At 37.4% G+C, this 24,543-nt stretch overlaps 1 protein-coding gene across 2 annotated transcripts; it reads left to right on the forward strand.

Moving 5' to 3' along the window:
- Positions 1-3,923: 3,923 nt before the first annotated feature.
- LOC110457837 (solute carrier family 13 member 5-like) lies at positions 3,924-22,579 on the forward strand. 2 transcript variants are annotated; one of them, XM_021509277.1, is made up of 16 exons: positions 3,924-4,065; positions 5,461-5,575; positions 8,318-8,474; positions 9,132-9,281; positions 11,400-11,515; positions 11,837-11,973; positions 13,477-13,576; positions 15,170-15,319; positions 15,518-15,652; positions 17,514-17,597; positions 18,845-18,958; positions 19,135-19,238; positions 19,765-19,889; positions 20,132-20,293; positions 20,557-20,694; positions 21,604-22,579. In XM_021509277.1, exons 3-16 carry the CDS (start codon positions 8,361-8,363, stop codon positions 21,805-21,807), a joined length of 1,833 nt encoding a protein of 610 aa, XP_021364952.1. In that variant the 5' UTR covers positions 3,924-4,065; positions 5,461-5,575; positions 8,318-8,360; the 3' UTR covers positions 21,808-22,579. The 2 variants fall into 2 exon arrangements, with proteins under 2 accessions (XP_021364952.1, XP_021364953.1); XM_021509278.1 differs by lacking the exons at positions 8,318-8,474; positions 9,132-9,281.
- The last annotated feature ends 1,964 nt before the right edge of the window (positions 22,580-24,543 follow it).

The following is a 24,543-nucleotide window of genomic DNA, read 5'->3' on the forward strand; positions in this document are numbered from 1 at the left end:
GTTCACCATTACATGTCTTTTTTACGATCGGAAATTTTGAGAGAAATTAGCACAATTTTTGACAACATTATATAGGAAACATGTCACTTTGATAATCAATGATGAGGTAAATAGCGTATATGAACATTTGTGTGAGAAAGGGTGAAAGGGTTTGGGGGTTACAGGCTGGGGGGGGGGGGGGGGGTGACATACGCTTTGTCGATGAGTCCGTCACAATGGAAATGTTCATACTTCCGTTGGTAGTAGATGTCCTGGAGGCACTACACAGTATGAAAACCCCCGACGACGAAGTAGGTTTGGACCACACCTATATAGTAGCATATTGGTGTACTCAGAAACCATAATGAACAGCCTCTATCGAACTACGCTTCATCCGGATTTACATTGGTGGGCGTAGATAGTATAAGTATCACTCATGACTATGTATACATACATTTTTTTTTATTAAGGACAGTTCACAGTTGGGTAAACGTCCTTAAATTACCTTAGCTTTTAATAGGACATTAAACCCTATAACACTAAAACCACGTTTGAGGGGGAAGAAAATGTGTGTGTATCCCACTGCTTGTATGCATAAATCGACTAATCTGGGAACCCGATAGGCTCGTAAATTCTCACGTGGAATATCTGCCTAGTTAGATATAATTGACCATAACTATAAGCTCCAAAAGACGGACCGGCAACCTGTTACATTGGGCAACAGGTCAATGTTCTAAAGCCTGTGATTATGGTCAGTTTTAGTGGACTAGTCTCTGCATAGAGAAACAATAGTTGATATTCACGATCGTGGCAACACATGGGAGTTTTATCATGTTTTTCTATACATATTTTTGATGATTTTGTTTAGTTCCAGGTTTCTGTGTTACAAAAAAAAAAACGTATAAAAACAACATGAATAAAAAACCTCACCGAAATTCCCAGTTACTTTTTCTGTGGGAAACGATGTTGCAGTTATTACAGTAAACCTGGGAAATTCGCCCAGTGTAAATGTTATTAATATAGGGGCAAACTGTGTGCAAACTACCTTTATCTTAATCCTGTGTAGGAGGTACTAAAAAACACAAATTGTTTTAGTTACTTACTGGCTGACTTTAAGAAACGTGACGGTATTTAAATGAGATATGCGTTTCCATTAACAAAGAAGTATTCCGTCTTTGCGTATTGCAGAGTTATCTTCTCTTGTGGGCAGGTATTGCTTGTTTCGTCATTGGTTTGTGTGAAAAAATTACGTCGTTTTCTCAAAAATTGATGACGTTACTCCCACAAACAAATGACGTAACAATCAATACCTGCTCACAAGAGCAGATAACTCTGCAATACGAAAAGACGGAATTACACAAGCTTGCTGTGAATCTTTGATTTGTAAGTTTATTGGTAGTGTATCGTACTCTTTACTTCTATAACCGAAGTATGTTACGATAAATTTGTGTGTCATCTTTGCAAAATGTACTTAAACTACTCTTGTATTCGAATAACTTTCTCACGCAAATCCTGCATGGGTGAAGTCAATCAGTATTAAGTTAAGGAGGATGGAATTTTCATCATCATGTGTAGAATTAAGAGTCAGAACTACGTCAAGCATAGGCTCTGACCCCAAACTCTTCAAACTCAGACAAAATGTCAATTTTCCCATACCATACTCAGAGTGTCCTGATATGTGACATTATCATTTGACCATAAAAGGTTCTTCTGAATGACGAAAAACTGTCTTACTTTATCATCCTTGTTTTGCAGAGTAAAGTTAAAACGTTTTTGTTATTGCATGAATAAATATTTAACTTTACTCGGATAGGAAAATGAAAATATGTCATTGGTGTTACATGATATTTGCGTTCTTCTTTTTTTCTTTTTAATTCACGTTGCAACCAAGTGTTCTTACCTAATGCCCTGTTACGTGTTACATTTAAGGAGTCTCTGCCTACGCTCTTCCAGTTTCTACGGTGGTACATTTAGGATATGCACAATATTATTTTCTACTTTAATTATATCGAGTTCTCGACATACTTCTGGAGCGCTCGACCTGTAATCTCGAACGTTAGACATAACTTCTCGTGCGCTCAACTAAGTATGATAGTTTTGTTATGCAATCAGGATGGTTTGGTTTTTATATTATTTAGCGTCCTATTAATAGCTAAGGTCATGCCTCCATGTGTGTTGTGTAAGCGTGCATGTGTGTATGAGTGCCCGAGACAGGGTATGTTGTTGTACTTGCCACCTTGTGATAGCGCGGATCTGATGCCGACTTTATAGTGTTATCTCACTCACTGAAATACCATGCCGAAGGCACCCAGCACAGCATTCCGCCCGGTCACATTATACTGACAACGAGTATTGTACGAGTGTTGTCATTACCCCAAACGCTGAACGTTAAGCAGGGAATCACAACTACCATTTTTAAGGACTTTGGTATGTCCCGGCCTGTGGACAGAACCCATTACCTTCCTCACCTGGGCGAACGTTCAATATTAAAGCCAAAAGTGAGGTGTTGCCAAGCAAGGCGCTAGGAATTAAAAGGTAGTTAGAAGTAGAAATAAACAATCGGGAAGGTAACGTTTGGAGCAAACTTAATTTGGTATCTAGTGCACTTTGTAGTGCACACGTAATGAACAAGGTAATACACTAGACAAAACATTGTAGTGCACTTTGAATCACTTACTCTAGTACTTAAAATGTATTTTTGTCCCATAATAAGGATATTCAATTCTCATTTTAATGATTTTTTTTAATAATCTATTTATAATGAATTACGTAATCGGTGAGTAAGGTTGAATATAAACCTGAATACATAGCAAACTTCTCAATATTAGATTGTTGATAACAAGGATATTTTTCAATAAATATCCAGAAAATAACGTGAATATAACTGTTTTCATATATTTTTTTTGTACTAACGAAGGCCGAAACTGATTTCTTGAGAAAATAGAGTGCTTTTCTTTGTAATAATAGTCTGTTAATGGAGTGCCCTCTCTGTGTGAGGTAATAATACATGTGTCAGTCGAACGTTCATGGTCTTTGGTACCACTGAACTTGTATATGGTTCAATGAAAAAGATAATTGACCTATTTCAGCTGACCAATTAGTATCTATTTGCCACTTACACAGTGGACGGTAGCAGAGACTGTGATTTACCTGGTGATTTACCTGGTGATTTACCTGGTGATTTACCTGGTGATAAGGTTACGCGGATGTATGATAAATGATAAAAATGTGCAGCACTTACATGTATTAAGTGCAGATGACCAAAATTCCACGTAATCATTTTGGCGTTGTCATAATAGATTAAGGTTTTATTTATTTTTTAGCCCCAAGTCTCAAGATTTTCGCCGCTCGGATGATCCTTTTTACATAAACTTTTTACATTATGAGTGTACTCTCACATAGATGTACCAATCTCAATTGCGTACTGTGATACATTCGAAATTTGGGTCTAGATCTGACGTGATGTAATTTGTCAAGATATTGGAAAGGGCGGGGCAGATACAGGCTCACGTGTTGGGTACTACTCTCCTGACCCCCAGTTTCATGAATATTCCTTAATTCCTTAACTCATCGACATAAATTGTTGAGCCCTCGAGAAAATTATCGTAGAAAATATTGTGCATGTCCTAAATGTGCCACATTCATTTACAAAACAATAAAATGTACAGATTGATTTTTCAATATTATCATTAATACTACAATTGTAAATATATCATTGAAAACTGGCAAAAATTTAAACAAGCTAGGTAAAAGATAAGCGTGTCAAAGCGAAACTAATAAGCAATAACATTAAGTAAGTGCATGCCATGTATCGATTGATGAGACAACTATCGGTCTACACCTAACAAGCTGTTACTCTACTTACACATTATGTACACATTTTAACGTCCATATAAACTGCAAATATACTATCGTCGTTTAATGAATATTCCTGTTTGTATTAATTAAAATAACTAATTCTGAAAACATCCTTTGTTTTCTGAGAAGCGTAGAAGCATTGAAGCACATACGTATATGTGTGCAAGGAGAAGGTGGTGGATTGGTTTGGTTTGGTTGGTGTGTGCTGCTTTACGTCCGTCCGATAAGGTAATGGATTGGTTTGGTTTGTGTGTGCTGCTTTACGTCCTGTTGACAGCTATGATAAGGTGGTGGGTTGGTATTTGTTTGGTTTGTTAGTGCGTTACGTCCTATTGACAGCTATGATGAGGTGGTGGATTGGTTTGGTTTGTGTGTGCTGCTTTACGTCCTATTGACAGCTATGATAAGGTGGTGGATTGGTTTTTGTTTGGTTTGTGTGTGCGTTACGTCCTATTGACAGCTATGATAAGGTGGTGGATTGGTATTTGTTTGGTTTGTTAGTGCGTTACGTCCTATTGACAGCTATGATAAGGTGGTGGATTGTTTTTTTTTTTTTGTGCTGCTTTACGCCCTATTGACAGCTATGATAAGGTGGTGGATTGGTATTTGTTTGGTTTGTTTGTGCTGCTTTACGTCCTAATGACAGTTATGATAAGGTAATGGATTGATTTGGTTTGGTTTGTGTGTGCTGCTTTACGTCCTATTGACAGCTATAATAAGGTAATGGATTGGTTTGGTTTGGTTTGTGTGTGCTGTTTTACGTCCTATTGACAGCTATGATAAAGTGGTGGATTGGTTTGGGTTGGTTTGTGTGTGCTGTTTTACGTCCTATTGACAGCTATGATAAGGAAATGGATTGGTTTGGTTTGGTTTGTGTGTGCTTCTTTACGTCCTATTCACAGCTATGATAAAGTGGTGGATTGGGTTGGTTTGGTTTGTGTGTGCTGCTTTAGGTCCTATTGACAGCTATGATAAGGTGGTGGATTGGTATTTGTTTGGTTTGTTTGTGCTGCTTTACGTCCTAATGACAGTTATGATAAGGTAATGGATTGGTTTGGTTTGGTTTGTGTGTGCTTCTTTACGTCCTATTCACAGCTATGATAAAGTGGTGGATTGGTTTGGTTTGGGTTGTGGGTGCTGCTTTACGTCCTATTGACAGCTATGATAAGGTGGTGGATTGGTTTGGTTTGGTTTGTGTGTGCTGCTTTACGTCCAATGGACAGCTATGATAAGGTGATGGATTGGTTTGGTTTGGTTTGTGTGTGCTGCTTTACGTCCTATTCACAGCTATGATAAAGTGGTGGATTGGTTTGGTTTGGTTTGTGTGTGCTGCTTTATGTCCTATTGACAGCTATAATGAGATAGTGGACTGATACATATATTATATTCAGCGTTGTTTTAAACATCAGTAAATTATTTATATATGCATTTACTTCATAAAATATTTCGTTTGATTCTTTTTGAACATATATCTGCTATCATCTGGACAATATGTGGTAATATTTGTTTGATTGTAAAAATAAACATAAATGCAAATATATTGCTAGAATTATTAATCGGGTATAGACAAAATATGCAAGAATTTTCCTGGGAAGTTTAGTATATTAAATTTGTCGTTGACAGACTGAATGGTGTAGGGGAAAACGAGAAGCAAAGCAGTGTGGTTGATTTAACCACCGACAGACTGCCGTCCCTGATGTGAAGCTGATCAGGTAACATCGAATTTAAGCCAGGAAATGTGAGTAGTATTCAGAAATGAGTTTTTTTCTAAAATACCTTTAGCATTTAAATTAGAGGAATACATCCAAAGTGTACTACAACGTCAAAACACAACGAAATGCTCAGGTCGAAGACGATACGACTGGTATTGCCTGTTCCTATAATGTCGGCGTTCAAGGCACCGTACATTAATATGTAATACACAGAAATTAAAAGGTGAACCTTAGATACACGCTTCATCGGTACTTTAATACATTAATTTATACAGTTTGCCAAAAATGAATTACGTCGAACCATACAGCTGTTTCGTTCGTTTAGGACTCGCCGATGACGTAAGGGTTCAGCGGTTGTAACGCCCTAATTAATTTGTAAAATTACTCTAAAATGCTTTACAACATTTGGATAATAGTAAAAATTATAATTGTGAAACAAAAACAAAGGCTTACAATCGCTTTTATACATTTAAGCAAGCAATGTGCACATACTTGAACAAATAAAGGGTGGTATATTTAAATGAGAGGAATACGTCGTCTTATTTAAATATACATGACGTCTTTGTAGAGACCCTAAAATGCAGACGTGAAGATACTGGACGCAGGCATAATGCCTGTATATTCAGATCACAAAGTTTAACATCAGTTTATATGATGACGTCCCGACTATGAATAAGTTCATTATTATCTATCTCGTGGTTAAAACAGCATTCAGGTTGTCCACAGTGATTATCTAATCGGGATTAAAATGTTTTGACTGTTGGTGACGTAACCACGGCATCTGGAAGGGAGTTCCAATGATAAGCAATCCGCTCACTGAAAGAATATTTCCTCAAGTTTAGTCTACTCCTTCGTTTTATTAGTGTCAGTCTGTGTCCTCTTGTTCTTTTGTTATTATTTGGAATTAAAAATCCTTCTGTGACAACTCGATCATATCCTCTATGTGTTAATTTATATACTTAGATCATGTCTCCTCTCACCCTTCTATGTTTCAGTGTAGGTAATTTCAGAATCCTCAGTCTGTTTTCATAGCTTAGATCTTTCATTCCCGGTATTTGTTTCGTTGCTTTTCTCTGTACATTCAGAGACATTATGTAGACTATGAACTACTCAAATACACAACTGTGACCATAAAGGTTACCTATACCTAAAGATACAGTTTTTACGAAATAACACAAAAATTCAAAAATCATATTCAACTACCCACCCTTTTTGTTACCAACTTTGATTCGTTTCATTCTTTTGGAGTGTGCTGTTTCTGCCCTTTAAGGAGAAAGTAAGGCATTGTTGTTTTAATGTCAGTCTCATGGAGAAAGTCTAGCACATCACGAAACCAAATTTATGTATCATTGTTGTTAAACATACGGCAAGTTGTATTTGTATCACTGTTGTGGTCATTAGCAAGGTAAGGACCGAGCACAAAAATAAAGCCATCCGTTGCAACAAGCAGCATTGGTTAGTTTAGATGTCTGCATTTTGCCAACCACGTCACCTTTTTTGAGATTCTGTATTTGTTTGAGGATGTGGAAGGGCATCTCTATGGCGTATAGCACTGGTTGGAACTTTATAACGTTCTTTGCAACATGCACAGATACTACCTTTTCTTCGCAGTCTGTTTGGCTATTTGGTAATGAAATATAAGACCATTTGCAGACCGGGAAAAGAGATTCCAAAAATCCAAGTACATGTGCTTCGCTTTCTAAAGTCTCCAGTGAAAAGACAACCATAAAATGACATGAGCAATAGCGATACATTCAGTCAACTACATCCACAATGTAAATTGTTAAATGCAAAGGAACATTGTAGGACCTCGTTTGCATAGTAATCCCTTCATGTCCAAGTTGTTCAAAAGGAGATGATTATTTTAATCAGTCATTTACACAAATTTTATATCTTTTGTACCTTTAAAAAACCCAATCATTGACCGACTGGTCCCTTTGTCAAGGTATGACTGAGTGAGCGATTTGTTATATTTTACCTGTAAAACGATGTGACGAAAAACAAATGTAAAAGAAAAGACATAAAATAGAAATCTAAACACATACAAACGAGACAAATTAAAGAAGCAACAATATCAGGAAAACTAGGAACATGAACAGAGATGAGGGGGTACACCAGCTGAGTCATCTGTATGACCAGATACTGACATAACAGGGGAGGGACTAGATCTACCCCCTACCTGTAACCTATCCGATGCAGTGTGTATACGCACCCTATCGACACGTTTAATACCTCCATTATTTGTGGAGAAAGAAAACTGAAGATATCACATATTTCCAAACTGATGAATCTTATTGAAGATATACGAAAGACATGTCATTTCACGGTCCCTCATTAGACGATATCTCGCAACGGGTCAAACGGGTTAAACTCAGATATTGTAATTTATATAGGTCTGACCCAAAGGCATCTTCCAGAAAAAAATGCTTTTATGTATGAGGGACCGTTCAACAGCAAATTAAGACACCCATCCTTTGCTTCTAATTCGAGGAGAATTGTTAACACAAAAATCGTGAAGATGAAGACCCTGCGAAAAACACTATCTATACACCATGTATATATATACACACACACAGATAACACGGAACGCGAAAGATATACATACTCACATATACAGATGATAAAACTTACGGTACACTGATACACAGTATCAATTACAGGTGATATATTACCAAGCCAGGGTAGATATAATCCCTTGTAATCTAGCGATACATGCTCATCATGTCTATATTGTACGATTTTGAATTGTTGGAATGATTTTGTGCTAGATTTCATGTAGACCGGATCAACGGAGGGCTGTCACCTTGGACCATGGGGAAGGATGGAGGAACGAGTGTGCTTAGAGACCTGTGGGCACTCCGAACGATATTCCTGGTTATCATAGCTTCCCTGGCCCCTGTCCCCTTCCTCATAAATGGAACAGTCGTAAGTCTCTTAGAAAGTCAACACCGAACGACAAACTAATAAACTCATACATACATATTCAAACAATATACAGCATTTATGATAAATCGATTTTGTATACATTGTTTTAAATCAATGAGCGAATGTTGTATGCGTTCATCGCAATGACTGCTGCATAAACAACACATGATCTAAGCCAGTAGATTACGACCAATGAAACAACAATGTAAAACTCTGTATGCATGGTCGCATCGGTATCAAAATATAGAATCTATTATCTCGGAGCCCAGTCAGACGAAGTAGACTTTGCTGAAAACAAAATATATTAAAACAGACAATTTTAGGTCTTTCTTTTTTTCAGAAATAACTTTAGTATTTAACAGATACAGAGATATCAATGCAAACCTTGAAAACCAAATTAAAATGTTGAAAATAGAAATCAAATCAAACATTATAATTAGACACCCGCTGCAGTCTAGATGGCCGTATGCAGTTTGCTGTATATTACAAAATAAATAAATAAATAAATAAACAGATGAAAAAAACACATATGGAGATAAAGGTTTGCCGTGTAAATGACAGTATGTAATTTGTAAGCTATGATTAGTTTCATTCTGCTATTTAGGCAATGACAATCCAATGTTTTTATGATGATGCATTGTTTTGTCTTACGTTAAGGAGTCGCGGTGTGCGTACGTGATGATATTGATGGCTTTCTTGTGGGTCACAGAGACTATTCCTATCCCAGTGACGTCATTACTCCCCGTCTTCCTGTTCCCTGTTCTGGGCGTGGTCCCTGCAACAGACGTCTGCACAAAGTATATCAATGTAAGTTGTGTCTTAACTGATAACACCCTTTCCACCCAGTTACAAAGTAATAGAGGTTTATCACATCAGATCAAACAGCTGACAAATTGGTAGGGATATGTGTGCCAGCATATGATCTTGATGCTGTACAATGTACCCAAAACATCATTTAAAAGACCAGAATAAATGTGGTAAATGTAAACTTTATTAATTTACAACAATTATGAAACAAGTTATTACAACTTATATAAATCATTCTTGTTGGCCCGGATTTTAGCGCGCGGCGGATTTTAATGTGGGAGAAAAAAAAGAGTACCCGGAGAAAACCCGCGTGGTCGGGCATGTGGTATACTAATGGTATATTTCAAAATGAAATTCTTTTGCAGCCAGCTTGTTTAAATAGCTAATGTTTTTGGAGTTGATATCAGTTGTCGACTGTGGCAAAAGATATTCTATTTTATAATGACACTTTAATAACGATAGGTTTCTCATAAGATGATGTCAAGATTAAGAACGTCAGTCGACCAGATATTGAAAAATTTAAACTCAAAATGATTGTTTTGTGTACTTCCTGGTCATGATTAAAAATATGATGATAATTGTCTCGAACCGATGCTTACCAGGTGAACCTATGCATTAGTAAGACTGTTCAATATGTATTGGAGTTATAGCCGAGAGGACCATTCTGTCTCTGCGTATTGCAGAGTTGTCTACTCTTGTGAGCAGTTATTGATTGTTACGTCATTGGTTTGTGTGAGAAAATTACGTCGTTTTCTCAAAAATTGATGACGTTACTCTCACAAACCAATGACGTTACAATCAATACCTGCTCACAATAGTACATATATAACAACTATTGTACATACGTTTCCAGCGTAGCCGAAATCGACATCGTTTTTATGGACAACTCGTACACATTTTACACCTTTGTCTGCATACGCTTCATTGGTCATTTGTCTGATGAATGTGACAGTGTATATATCGTACTAGTCATCGAAACGTCACATAGATAATGATAATGTGTAAAAAGAACTTCTCATAATCCATACTTACCAACATGAAGAAAATGTTTAGAAATATGGATACAGTATAGTTCCTAAGGGATGGACACTATACTATCTGTGCACACAACTATATGTATGGATACTGTCTACATCGCCAGAGATGGTCAATATGGTCAATATATTTGTTATGCCTATCAATATAGATAAGAATACTTATATCTTGTTCATAAGAGAATGATAAACTCACCTACATAAATATAAATACTATTTTCTAGAAGTGGAGTGCATATTGTATAGTACCGCTAGAAAGTACTCTTCCACCATTGTCAATATCGTCTTGTCAGGCCTCCAAAGGTATGGCTTATATAAGCGACAGTTCACTGTATATAATAAATATTATCTATATAATCTATACCATAACTAATATAATAGCCATAGAATATGGAGTATTTAAGGAATGATTTTTATTTTTTCAACATTTATGAGGTCATAACAACAATGGGTTTATGGACATATTGAATGAATCGCGTTAGCGATTCATGTAAAATATGTCCAAAAACCCATTGTTGTTATGACCTCATAAATGTTGAAAAAATAAATATCATTCCTTATATTTACATTGACGAATCCTTTCAGTGGATCGATATAACAACGAATAAAACAAATAAACAGGGTTTGTTCCTGCTTATACACGGGTGCAACGCAGTGGCGAGAACAGTGTTTTTTCGCGGGGAAATGTGACACTATCGTGAGAGATCTTAGCAACCGTCAACAACAATAACACAACAAAATGTAGTTCCATATTCAATGTTTATTTGTAGCACAGGACACGTGAATACGTGGATATTTCACAAAGCACAGTTCAATAATATTTTAAGATGTAAGAATTAAGCATCTAGGTCGGTCGTTCCGAGTGAGTAGTTTTTGTAGTGTATTACTACGCAGTGTGATCAGGTTACTATCAGTTCCCACGTGCTGAGATTCTATGAACACCTGTGTTATGCATTTATGAATGTAATTTTTGTCAATGGGTCTAAGCATACAGAATGTAAATATTATATAATAACTAATAAAATTTAGCAATAAAGTACAAATATGATTAAGTTATTATGCAGTTTTATTTTATCTGATACAGGAAACATCCATGTTATTTATCGGGGGTCTGATATTAGCCGTGGCTGTAGAGGAAGTTAATCTACACAAGAGGATAGCACTGAGGATAATACTGTTCCTAGGTACTCAGCCAAACATGTGAGTGTCTCTGAAAACAAATCTTGTAATTATTAATTGGCTTTAAATCAAGTCTTGTGTCTTGATGTGCGTCTCCTATATACAGATGATCCATAAATGTATTGTTCCCACTATTTTCACGGTAACAATAATACAATATAGAATATTCGCGATTTTCTGACTTGAAATCACACATTATTAGCAGCTGTTGTTATTTTCCAATGCTGGAAGGAGTAGTAGTGTCTCGTTTCTTTATTGAAATCTAAACTGCTTCCCACTAACTTTCTATCGTTGTACCTTCATTCGTCCCGACCACGCTCACTGATCTGCCTGATGAAATAGGCTTTTGCTTGGTCTGATGCTCCCTACGTGGTTCCTGTCCATGTGGATCAGTAATACGGCCTCTACCTCCATGATGCTACCAGTCATTTTGGCCGTCATTGACCAGCTCAGGGACATGGAAACTCCACGCACAGCAGGTAGGCTCATTGACCATCTCAGGTACATGGAAACTCCACGCACAGCAGGTAGGCTCACTGACCATCTCAGGTACATGGAAACTCCACGCACAGCAGGTAGAAAGTCATAACACATCATGTTGGGTTACTTACCAGCTCAGGGACATGGACACCTGATACATATCCTGTATGCTTGGAAGTGGACACATAACGTGGTGTTACTGAAAAAACTAGGGGCATGGACAGTAAGCAAACATAGGTAGACTTACTCACAAGCCCAATGAGATAGACAGTCGACAGATATCAGGTAGGCTTACCAACCAGCCCAGGGACATGGGCAGTCGACACACATCGGGTAGAGTTACTGACCAGCTCATGGGCAAGGAAAGTTATCACACATCAGGTAGGGGGGCTGACTAGTTCAATGGCATGGACAGTTATCACACATTAGGTATGTTGACTGTCACACATCAGGTAGGGTGACTGGTTAGTTCAGGGGCATGAACAGTTAGCACACATTAGGTAGGGTGACTGACTAGTTCAGGGACATGGACAGTTAGCACACATTAGGTAGGGTGACTGACTAGTTCAGGAACATGGGCAGTTAGCACACATTAGGTAGGGTGACTGACTTGTTCAGGGGCATGAACAGTTAGCACACATTAGGTAGGGCGACTGATTAGTTCAGGGGCATGGACAGTTATCACACATTAGGTAGAGTGACTGACCATATCAGGGGCATGGGCAGTTACCGCACATCAGGTAGGGCGACTGATTAGTTCAGGGACATGAACAGTTAGCACACATTAGGTAGGGTGACTGACTTGTTCAGGGGCATGAACAGTTAGCACACATTAGGTAGGGCGACTGATTAGTCCAGGGGCATGAACAGTTAGGTAGGCTTTCACACCAGATTAGGGACATGGAGACTCGACACACGTCTGGTAGGGTTACTGACTTGCTTAGAGACATGGGCAGTAGACACACATCGGGTAGGGTTACTGGCCAGCTCAGGGGCAAGCAAAGTTATCACACATGAGGTTGGGTTACTGACCAGCTCAGGGGGGCATGGCCAGTTATCACGCATCGCGTATGTTTTCTCACCAGCTCAGGGACATGGAGACTCCACACACGTCAGGTAGTTTTATTAAATATATATGTTTTGCTCACAGATGTTATATCCATGGGCACATTCTATATAGCACTCTATCCATACTAATGTATGTTTTAATGGTTCTTATTACTTAAAATCGGTATATTGGGCAAGGTCATAATTACAGGAATGTAGGCAATATACTGTTGTCAAATAGTTTAACGATGCACTCAAGAGACAGGAAAAGACGAAATAGTTACTTGTTAGCTAGTATAGGCCCTGCCTCGTGCCCAATAGTCGATTGTATTTAAGATATTTACAATCGACTGTTATGAGGAGAAAAATACAGTGACATTATATTGCTTGTTTTCCTGTGTCTTTGTAAAAGAATGAATCGCTGTTGAGTTTGGATTATTGGTTTACTTTTCTAGAAGGACAAGAAGACAGTTTTGAAGAAGACAACACGAAACAGCGAGACCCTTGTCAGGAACAGTCATCTGGTGATAAGATAGAGCTATTGAGCGATGAAAGGTACGCCACGGGTCAGGCTTTTTTTTATCCAATCAATCCATCGTTTAAATTGTTTAGTAAAATTGTCATAAGCATGACAAACATAGTGGCCAACTGACATCACCTAAAGAGAAAACACAATAATTATATTGTGAAGTTTTTTGAATATTGCTTAAGAATCCAACATACAAATAAAAAAAAGTGCGTAATATAATATATATATATATATATATGTTATAAAGAACATCAACGTTATCTATTGCTGCAATTGCAATTCCGTCTTTTCGTATTGCAGAGTTATCTGCTCTTGGGAGCAGGTATTGATTGTTTCGTCATTTGTTTGTGAGAGTAACGTCATCAATGTTTGAGAAAACGACGTAATTTTCTCACACAAACCAATGACGTAACAATTAGTACCTGCTCACAAGAGAAGATAACTGCAATACGCAAAGACGGAATGCCAGTGTCGAAACTTTTCTTCCCGGGTAGGGGGTGGGAGAAAAGATGTGGACACTCGTACTTCATGCTGGCAGATGATGGACTCAAGTCATCTTCACATGCATTTTTACAGAGACCCCTTTTATTCCAGAAACATATAAATACTGTTTGGCAGCGACTGGTTTGTGATTGTTCTGATCTTTTCTTCGTTATTTGGAATATACTTTAAATTTTGTTGCAAAATAATGATTATCACACACATTAATTTTGGAGCAGTCACTATTCCGTCTCTGCGTATTGAAGAGTTATCTTCTCCTGTGAGCAGGTATTGATTGTTATTTCATTGGTTTGTGTGAGCAAATTACGTCGTTTTCTCAAAAATTGAACACTTTACTCTCACAAACAAGTGACGTAACAATCAATACCTGCTCACAAAAGAAGATAACTATGCAATACGCAAAGACGGAATAACAAGTGTATAATAACTTTTTTTGCAAATGCATATTCAGCATGAAGGGATATCATTGTTTTGATCTAGAGATATGTAGTCACACTCGAGAATGTTCAATGGCGGGAGTACAACAGTTTGACATAAACGGTCTAGTGCCAAATTATAGGTTATCAACATCACCTTTCTTCTTCTACATTTCATGCATTTTACATTTTTCAGTGAATAATCCTGAAAACAATTGTAAACCAACTGAAACAATCATTTGCAGCATCAAAGAGGCTTGTCTAAAAAAACTTCTCACAATATTCTTAGTTCTTTCCGTTTAGCAGTTTTCAAGAATTGCTCAATTAAAATTATTTCTGTTCTGCGATTTTGCTCTTTATCCAACATACCCTGTCTCCAGCACACATTCACGCATCATGCTTACACTACACACACGGAGGCACGTCCTTAAATGACCATATCTGTTAATAGGACGTTCAACAAAATAAAACCAAACCAAACCAAAACTACCAAAAATTGAATTACAAGATAAAGTTGCCATATCAGAAAACCGCCTAACGGAAAAATTTAAGAAATGCATAAATATATAAGAACAAATGTGTGGGACCTTTCATTTGGTACAAGCCTGTATTCATAATAAACATGACGGAATACAAGAGTTTGAAGTGAATGCATCTGTGACATGACAGCAGCAGAATGTTCTGATTTAAATACATATTTAGTCACCTTGACGGAAGTACAATGACTGAAGAGCAGCTGGTCAGGATAGGAAAGGGACTTGCACTCGGTGTGGCGTACGGGGCAAATATCGGAGGAGTAGCCACGCTTACGGGGACCACGCCCAATTTAATTCTTCAAGGACAGGCAAACAGGTAAGTCGTTCTTATTAACTAATAAAAACACATTTTTTTTAAATGACAGCTTGCAGTTCGATAGGAATGACATTGGTACGCCTTAATTCTTGTTTACTGATTTTTCTTGTCCCACCAATTGAAACCCTGTATGTATTTCGTTTCCTTGTTTTTTTATTACTTGTTTTCGTGTTGGCGATAACAATTCTTTCTTTTCAGTTTATACCGGTCTCGGAAGGCGGGAGCTGACTCTGGTGTTACTTTTGCCAACTGGATGGGATTCGGTGTGCCGTTATCGGCTTTACTGTTCTTCACTGCATGGGTGTGGCTTCAGCTATACTCCCTTCGAGACATGTAAGGAAGGTTCCTCGATATCGATACAATTTTTGAAATTTGAATTCAGGTAATGACAGAGCAAACGTTTTGTTGCCTTTTGTCTCTACGAACTAGAATATTGCACTACAGTTTTTTTTTCGTTTATGTATTTACCTCCCCTTAATTTCGTATTAAATATAATGTAGTAATGTAATAATATAAAAATAGAGCAACAATATAATAATCGATGTTCGAATCTGCAAGGCTTCAAATCCTGTTATTGACTCATTGCGTTGTGGCAGTGAGATCCTTAATGCATACATGGGAAAAGTTTCCAGGTTATATAAACTGTTTCGGCAGTGGTACGGGGATCCTGAAACTGTTTCGGCAGTGGTACGGGGATCCTTAAGTCATACAGGGGAAACGTTTCCAGTTTGAAGATACTGTTTCGGCAGTGGTACAGGGATCCTTAAGTCATACAGGGTTGGTTTGGTTTGGTTTAATTTTGTTTAACGTCCTATTAACAGCTAAGGTCATTTAAGGGCGTGCCTCCATATGTGTAGTGTATGCGTGCCTGCGAGTGTGTATGCAGGAGACAGGGTATGTTAGTGTGCGTGCCTCCTTGTGATAGCGCGGATCTGATGCCGACTTTATAGTGCTATCTCACTGAAAAGCCATGCCGAAGGCACCTAGCACAGCATTCCGCCCTGTCACATTATACCGACAACGGGTGAACCAGTGGTTGCCATTCCCTTAATGCTGAAGTTAAGAAGTGAATAATAACTACAATTTTAAGGACTTTGGTATGTCCCAGCCTGGGGACGGAACCCATTGCCTTCCTCACCAGGACGAACGCTCAACATTAAAGTCAAAAATAACGTGTTGTCAGGCAAGGCGCTAGGAAATAAATGGCAGTTATAAGTAGAAAGAAAGCTAAAGATCCCAAATATTGCAAGGGGCGCAGCAGATTTATTTTGGTTGCTTTTGTGTCCCCAAATAGAGGACGCCAAAGCAACTCCCTAATTATGCAGGGGGTTCACACATTAGTCGCCTCCTACGATACATGCAGTGGGTAACAGCAGGTGTATTGTTTTCCCGATCCTCCACCTGCAGGGATGAGTCATACATGGGAAAAGTTTCAAGTATATATATATTTTTGGTTGGCAGTGGTACGGGATCCTTAGCATTGTTGTTAAAATAGCATACGGACGGGATAGAGCCGTATGTGTAGCATACGCTTCACAACAACATTCGTGTTAATGGAATGGGTCTTTTTTTCAAATGAAAGTGTCTTAAGTTCTACTATGTCTCGGTATGTACAATCAATGTAAACGTACATACCAATCACTTACTTCTTATTTAGTGGAATGGAACCTGTGATCGTCGATAGTTGAGCTAAATATTAGATTTTACAGTTGTGCTTAATTACCTAGATTTAACCCAAAACTGTTATTGTAATTCAAGTTATTCATCTTTAGACTTATCTTTCACTCGTGCAACAGTAACGGTTTATGCAACAGTAACGGTTTATAACTTTTTAACTGGAAAGCAACCATAACGCTTTATAACTTTTTAACTGGAAAGCAACCATAACGCTTTATAACTTTTATACTGAAAAAAACCCTGTAACATAATAAATAATATTCAGTAAGCGAAATATTGCTAAAACATTGTGAGAAACCCATAATTAAGTTGCGTAAATGATCGCATCTTAAATAATAATAAAAAAAGTTAATGGCGATACACGTGGTGTATTTTTTTTATTTTTTCGATAACTTTTTTCTCGAAATGTTGTTAAATAACTAGAAACAGAAATGTATCTCAGTTTTCACGAAACGATTGTAATATGTTACAAACTTCATTTTTACTGTTTTTTGATTTAGATTGTGTATTTGTGCAGGTGTTTTAGACGAATCGGTGAGACCAATAAGGCTCGTGTGAAAAATGCGCTTAGAAATGAGTACAACAAACTGGGACCCCTAAGGTAAATATCAGTTAGAATAATTGCTTGCAACAAATTCGGAGCCATTGGGTTAATATATTAGTAAGAGAATATACTACAACAAACTGGGACCCCTAAGGTAAATATAAAATTTAATTTTAAGTTAGTTAATTGAATACAACTAATTGGAAGCGATAGGGTTTATATTAACGAGTGACATAGTTAAAACAATTTGGAAGTCTATCCGTATAAGATGTTAACGCTCCACTCGACTGATGAGACTTGCGTGGTAGAAGGTGATCGGAATTTTGCTATGAATCCATGACAGTTTCCACGGTTAAAGCTAATTAAAAACATAGAAATGAGGAACATACATTATATTCACACAATAGGTGATGGTATAGGAAAGTGTATCATTTTTGTTTTAAATTCCTATCAATTCGGTTAATATATAAACGCTAAATCCAAATCATCATCTATTGTTTATATAAAAGGTTCTCAAGCAGAAAATTGTGCACGTGAGGGAAATGTGTCGATTTCTATGCCTTATCGTCTTTATTTGTTGGTTCATTTCAAACGAAAGCATCATATTCCGTATACACTTTTCACTCCATCCACATTATTGCAATCAGCTTTTCGGTTGTTCTTATCTCGGATGCCGTAAAACAATGACTTATGGCAGGTATACATAAACAGCATCTTTGTTTATACAAGTTATGCCCAAAGAGCATACTATCTATAATTTGTATACAAACACCATACTACTCATGGCAATTTATATACAAAAAGCATACTTTACAAAACACTTATATACAATAACAATACTACAAATGACAGTTACATAATAAAAGCATACTTATATGACATACTACATATTAGAGTTATGAAACAAATACTATATTCAATATATACAAAAACATCATACATAGAGCAAATAAACACCCCACTCTGCAGTCGTTGTACATCAGTCGCCTCTTACGATCATGCAATGGGTTACAGCAGGTCTATTTATTCTCAGTTCTGCAAAAAGTATCTGTTTACAAGTAACAGCTATTCCGTCTTTGCATATTGCAGAGTTGTCTTTTCTTGTGAGCAGGTATTGATTGCTACGTCATTTGTTTGTGAGGGTAAAGTCATCAATTTTTGAGAAAACGACGTAATTTTCTCACACAAACCAATGACGTAACAATCAATACCTGCTCACAAGAACGATAACTCTGCAATACGAAAAGACGGAATATATACTTAAAGCATACTTTGTCTGGTATAAAGCCTTCCTCTTATGACAGTTTTCAGGAGGTTGTGGTTGTAGTGCTGTTTTTTATTCTGGTGCTGCTGTGGCTGTTCCGGGATATTCCGGGTGTTGGAGGCTGGCGATTCCTGTTTCCAGAGTCTCCTGTCTCGTGAGTGACGTTTGTTTTCGTAACTTCTACAACTCTGCCTAAAACACTATAACTGAAAGGTGAAAACAAATGTTATCTGTCTCCTATAAAAACAATTAGTCAGATTGTGTCGTTTAAACCAATTAGTTGTCGATCAAAGGTATAAAATTCAATATAATGAAGACTTTTTTTTATAGGGGACCATACGTCCGTGATTCCAGCGCCGCCATATTTATTGCTGTCCTGCTGTTCCTTTTACCGTCCAAAATTCCTAGAATTTTATGTTGTCGACCTGACACCGGTAAGTTGATATTTCCTTTTACCGTCCAACATTTCTAGAGTTTTACGTTGTCGACGAGACACCGGTAAACTTATATTGCCATCACGTTATTTCACGTCAAATCATTTCTAAATTTATGGAAGTTAGTTTGTGGTAGGAGGGATTGCGTACGATTGCATATATAGCTACAGATATGTACCAAGATCGGATATACTCTCTTGGAATACCAGGACAAGCATTACTACGCAGTATTTTGTATAAGAATGAGCGTTTGTTTTGTTTCTTTTTTAAGGAAACATGATGTATTTTTCTTTTTGATTTGGTGTCTTCTCGGTTCATGTTTTTGTCTTTCCTTTTGCTTTGATGTTTTCGCAGTTCCCCTATTACGTGTCGACTTTGAGAACAGGTTTTTGTAACAAGGAGGCATGTTTAATCATTTGACAATAACATTAGACGACATCCGCTTTGTTCAATTTCCATTGCCGTGGATAATGTGTCCTCTGATAGCTTTGTGATTGTTGTGATGTCCATGCATGTCCTCTGCCAGATGACGGTGAAAATGACCAGACCGAGTACAGACCTATCCTAGACTGGAAGACCACGGTACAGAAGATACCCTGGGGAGTTGTTCTTCTTCTGGGTGGGGGTTTTGCTTTGGCTGAGGGAAGTTCGGTAAGTCTACTACGGTGATGTATTAATGACTGCAGCTTAATGAAATTGTTGAAGGTTCATGTTGACCAAAACAGCGATGGAAAATCTGGTCAAGTTGACAACACTTTACTTACTCTAGTCTATGTCTCCAAAAGGATACGATAAATGATGTCAACATATATGATTGAATTCAATACAGTTTTAACCTACAGAGCCTAGTATTTCGCTTAGTAACCATTGCCAGTTTTTTATAATATAAACAGGTATCCGGGTTATCTCGCTGGGTTGGCTGTCAACTACAAGTGTTCAGTGGCCTTGAACCGTGGGTCATGAACTTGATTATCTGCCTCATTGTGACCGGGGTTACAGAGATTACAAGCAACACTGCTACAGCTACTCTTCTGATGCCCATAATGGCGGAGCTGGTAGGTTATGAGACCAATAAAAAAAGAATTTCGGCCAATTTTGCAAAATGTGTTTGCCTTTATTTTTAATGATTATAAATACAATGGCATAATAACTGCTGTGTATTCTCCGTATTTAAAGAAGAAAAAAAGTGTTATTTTAAGTAGTAAATTACTACTAATTAAGATTTGAACAAAAATGACAGGCTTTATATATGCTATTTAAATTATAAATCTAGTTGATTTATATAAATGAAAACCCCGAAATATTGTTTCTACTTTAGGCCATCAACATAGGAGAACATCCTCTCTACCTTATGATATCAAGCGCCATTTGTTGCTCGTTCGCTTTCATGTTGCCCGTGGCTACACCTCCAAACGCTATCGTCTTCTCCACTGGCTACCTCCGGATATCAGATATGGTAATGGACAAGCATGATAAATAGAGGATAGCATTGTGTAGTGGGAGGGTAGACATGGTACGAAAGTGCTAACCTGGTAACGAGTTATAACGGCATAATATTCATGGTAATAAGAGCTAGGCATGGTAACGAAAGATAACGGAAAGATTGTTATGATAACAAGAGCGAGGCATGGTAACGAGAGATAACGGAAAAACAGTCATGATAATAAGAGCTAGACATGGTAAAGAGAGATAACGGAAAGACAGTCATGGTAATAAGAGCTAGGCATGGTAACGAGAGATAACGGAAATATTGTCATTGTAATAAGAGGGTAAGCATGGTAACGAGAGATAACGAAAAGACAGTCATGATAACAAGAGCGAGGCACGGAAACGAGAGATAACGGAAAACAGTCATGGTAATAATAGCTAGGCATGGTAACGAGAGATAACGGAAAGACAGTCATGATAAAAAGAGCTAGGCATGGTAACGAGAGATAACGGAAAAACGGTCATGATAACAAGAGCTAGGCATGGTAATGAGAGATAACGGAAAGACAGTCATGGTAACATGAGTATGTACATGTTGACGAGAGGTAGTGTAATGGCAAAAATATGTATGATAACGATAAGAGCAGTAGGGTAGACAGTAACTGCAGGGTCGGTATGGTACGGCAAAGTAACGGTAAGGGTTGGCCGGTCGTGGTAATAGTAGGACAGCTACGGTACCGGAAGGCCAGATGCTATAACAGTAGTACATGAACGGGTGGGGCAATGGTACGGAAAATGAGCGCATGGTAGTAGAAGGGAATGTATAGTTAAGGGGAAAGCAAAAAGGAAAAGGGATATGAGAACGCGAGAGTGTACATGGTACGTAGAGGTGATGGTACAACAGCTCGTATACTAATGAACATCATTTCTTTTGTAGGCTATAGCGGGACTGGTTATGAACGTGCTATCAGTGGCAGTCCTCACATTAGCCATCAACACATGGGGAGCTCCACTCTTCGGATTGGACAGCATTCCTGATTTCTTGAAAGATATAAAGACGAACATGTCATCGTGTGACAGCCCAGCAAACACGCTTACTGAGTCGCCAAGTTTCACATCCACTGTAGCCTGGACCCGGTAAAGTCATTGGTAGGCCCACAAAAGTTTACGTCCATCGTATCCTTGACTCAATATGGACAGATGCTGGCTGATTGACCACTTAAACGTTTTTTGTGGCTGAACCCAATGGAGTTGCTCCCCGAGCCTATAGGTTGCACCCTTCCGTGGCATTGAGCTTAAATTGTAGAGAGTTGGTCGGTTCTCCAAATTTCCCAATCCACCGCGGCTTGGACCAAATAAATTTGTTGACCCACTTGCCAAGCTTCATGTCTAACCTGGCCTTTCCCAGAACAGATGCTGACCGATTCACATTGTCTGGATTGTTCTTGGTCACAACTTCATCACACATGGACAAAAAATAGCATATAGCGTCAACACGGATCAGGAAAAAATATCACAAATGTTAACATATCAGGAATATACCACAACCTCAACATCATGAAAATATTCAATACCCTTCGAAATGAAATTTCCTTAGCATTCAGTAAGATTGGTCATTAAATAAATACAAACTGGATACCTGTACACGGCACAACAGCTATGTATGAAAACCAAACATTCTACACGGTAACCACAATTCAATAAAAAGATTTGATTGCGTCGCTGATAAGCAATTAATTTTTCAGATTTCGACAGATTGTGTGTCGTTTTATTATACAAATATGACACAATCCATTTCAATTTACTTAATCGAAATCGTGTCTGCAAATGTAAGTAATCCACCAAAAGATAGTTCCACAACAATGTTCAGATCTGATGTTTTTTGTCTGAGAGATGTCAATAAATGCGAGCATGTATGGTGATTCTGTTGGGCTTTTTAAGTATGATTGGTCCAGAAATACATGTTTGTTTTCAGTGTATATAAAGAAATCATTGGAAAGACGGACATAGAAACGTAATTTGTGCTTCTTGTACAAATGTACATAATCTCTGGGGATGTTTATCGGAGCGTAATCTGACAGCCTGTCTAGGGTTAAGAAGCTTACCTATCTAACATCCTGCACGAAGGGGGAGCAATTTACCCTTCATGTACTGTGTAAGATCATGTTATTTATATACATACATACCAACATAATTTTACAAACTCTAAGAATTATAACGAGGTATCACCATTTTCTGCCTCATTCTTCTTCCAATTACGAAGGTCTGTATTTATCACTTACACTTTCGAAATTACAATAGACTAGTCACCGATTTTTATTAATGAAAGCATGCACATCCAGTCACTAAAATTTGAGTTTAATTACTGTGGCATAAATTGGGATAGTTATCATCATGTTTACATAAACTTCTTGTATATCACAAATATTACAACGATGACAGGTTAATATGTATCGATCCTCATGATGCCACATGATGAACAAATCAGATTGAATGTTTCCAGAAAGAGGCATCCCTTTGTCAATTTTTAAAACATTCTCGTTCGATAGTCAGTTGTCAATTATAATTGATTGTGTGAATTATGATTTTCGCTCATCGCATTTGAAAACAATTAGTTGCATATCCTTCCCAAAGCTCAAACACATGCGTGTTCTAATCTTTTATCCGATAGTGGTTCTTGATCTTCACGATATGATGGAAATTCAAAGTACCGAGAGCACCAGAAGTTTGGAAATGGAAGGCAGCCAGGTACGTTGGTGAATCGTGTTGAAATAGTCATGGAAACATACGACTGATAATGCGATTATTTACTCATGGACCACTGTTAAAGATACAATGCAAAACTTCATATAATTATCTATGAAATGACCCGGGACGGGCATAACAGTCTGAAAACGTTGAAAAATTTGCATATGTAACAGGCTGTAGGTATGACAAGCCGATTTGATATTTATTTCCCAGAGTACTTACAAGTAAAATTTAGCACATCTTTTGCAGATCAGTTTTAAAAAGTCAATATTTAAAATAAATTACATGAAGTATTAAATCGTTTTTCGTAAACGGTGAAATGTCAATCTGCCAATCAATGGCAAAATATTTTTTTCTCTTTTTGTTTGTTTGTTTGCAATGAAACTATCAAGCTTTTTTCGTTGATATATATGTGTACTCCTTGAGAAAAATATATTTAAAGGATAATAACATGTGTTTTATGTGACATGTTGCACTTTGCACTTGAGGGGAAATTCAGCATGCCTCAACGGTATATAAATATCAATAAAGCTGACATTAAGGGGGAACAACCATTGCCATATATCATAGAAAAGAAGTTTATGCACTGAAATCTAAATTATTTTGCCCTTCAGTGATATATTTTATATAAAAACCTAAGAGTATAAATGGTAATGGGCAGGTAATTTGTAATTTATACTACTAAGTTATGTAATCGGAACACTTATATAAATATAAACACTAGTAACACACCAACAGTTGTTGAAGTTTATTGTTTGAAAATAAGGACAAAGTAAATTACAGTTACAGAAGATAACGTTTATACAGCAAGCATTTATTACTCCTAACAAAAAATATTTAACACAAAAATAATTGTTAATAGTATATATGTAAATTACAAGTATCTAAAACCAAAAAAATATGTCGGTTCAACATATATATACACATGTGCATTAAATAAACAGGGTCGTGCATAAAAACAGTAACGGATAACGACCATAGTAAAACAATACACTGCAGATTCAAGTCAATGAAAAAAAATGAATATATATAAACAGAAAGATACCACATTGTACTGCTAACCCCCACACCAGACATCTATCTGTCAAAATGTACAAGTCTGGTGTCAGGGCCAGAGGAAACTCGGGCT

Source organism: Mizuhopecten yessoensis, unplaced genomic scaffold, assembly GCF_002113885.1.
Source record: "Mizuhopecten yessoensis strain PY_sf001 unplaced genomic scaffold, ASM211388v2 scaffold9331, whole genome shotgun sequence".
NCBI lineage: Eukaryota > Metazoa > Mollusca > Bivalvia > Pectinida > Pectinidae > Mizuhopecten > Mizuhopecten yessoensis.

Coding starts and splice junctions, on each gene's coding strand:
- LOC110457837 (XM_021509277.1), top strand. CDS start 8,361: ATGGGGAAGGATGGAGGAACGAGTGTGCTTAGAGACCTGTGGGCACTC. Junction 18,959..19,134: donor TTTCCAGAGTCTCCTGTCTC/GTGAGTGACGTT, acceptor TTTTTTTTATAG/GGGACCATACGTCCGTGATT. Junction 20,294..20,556: donor TGCCCATAATGGCGGAGCTG/GTAGGTTATGAG, acceptor TTTCTACTTTAG/GCCATCAACATAGGAGAACA.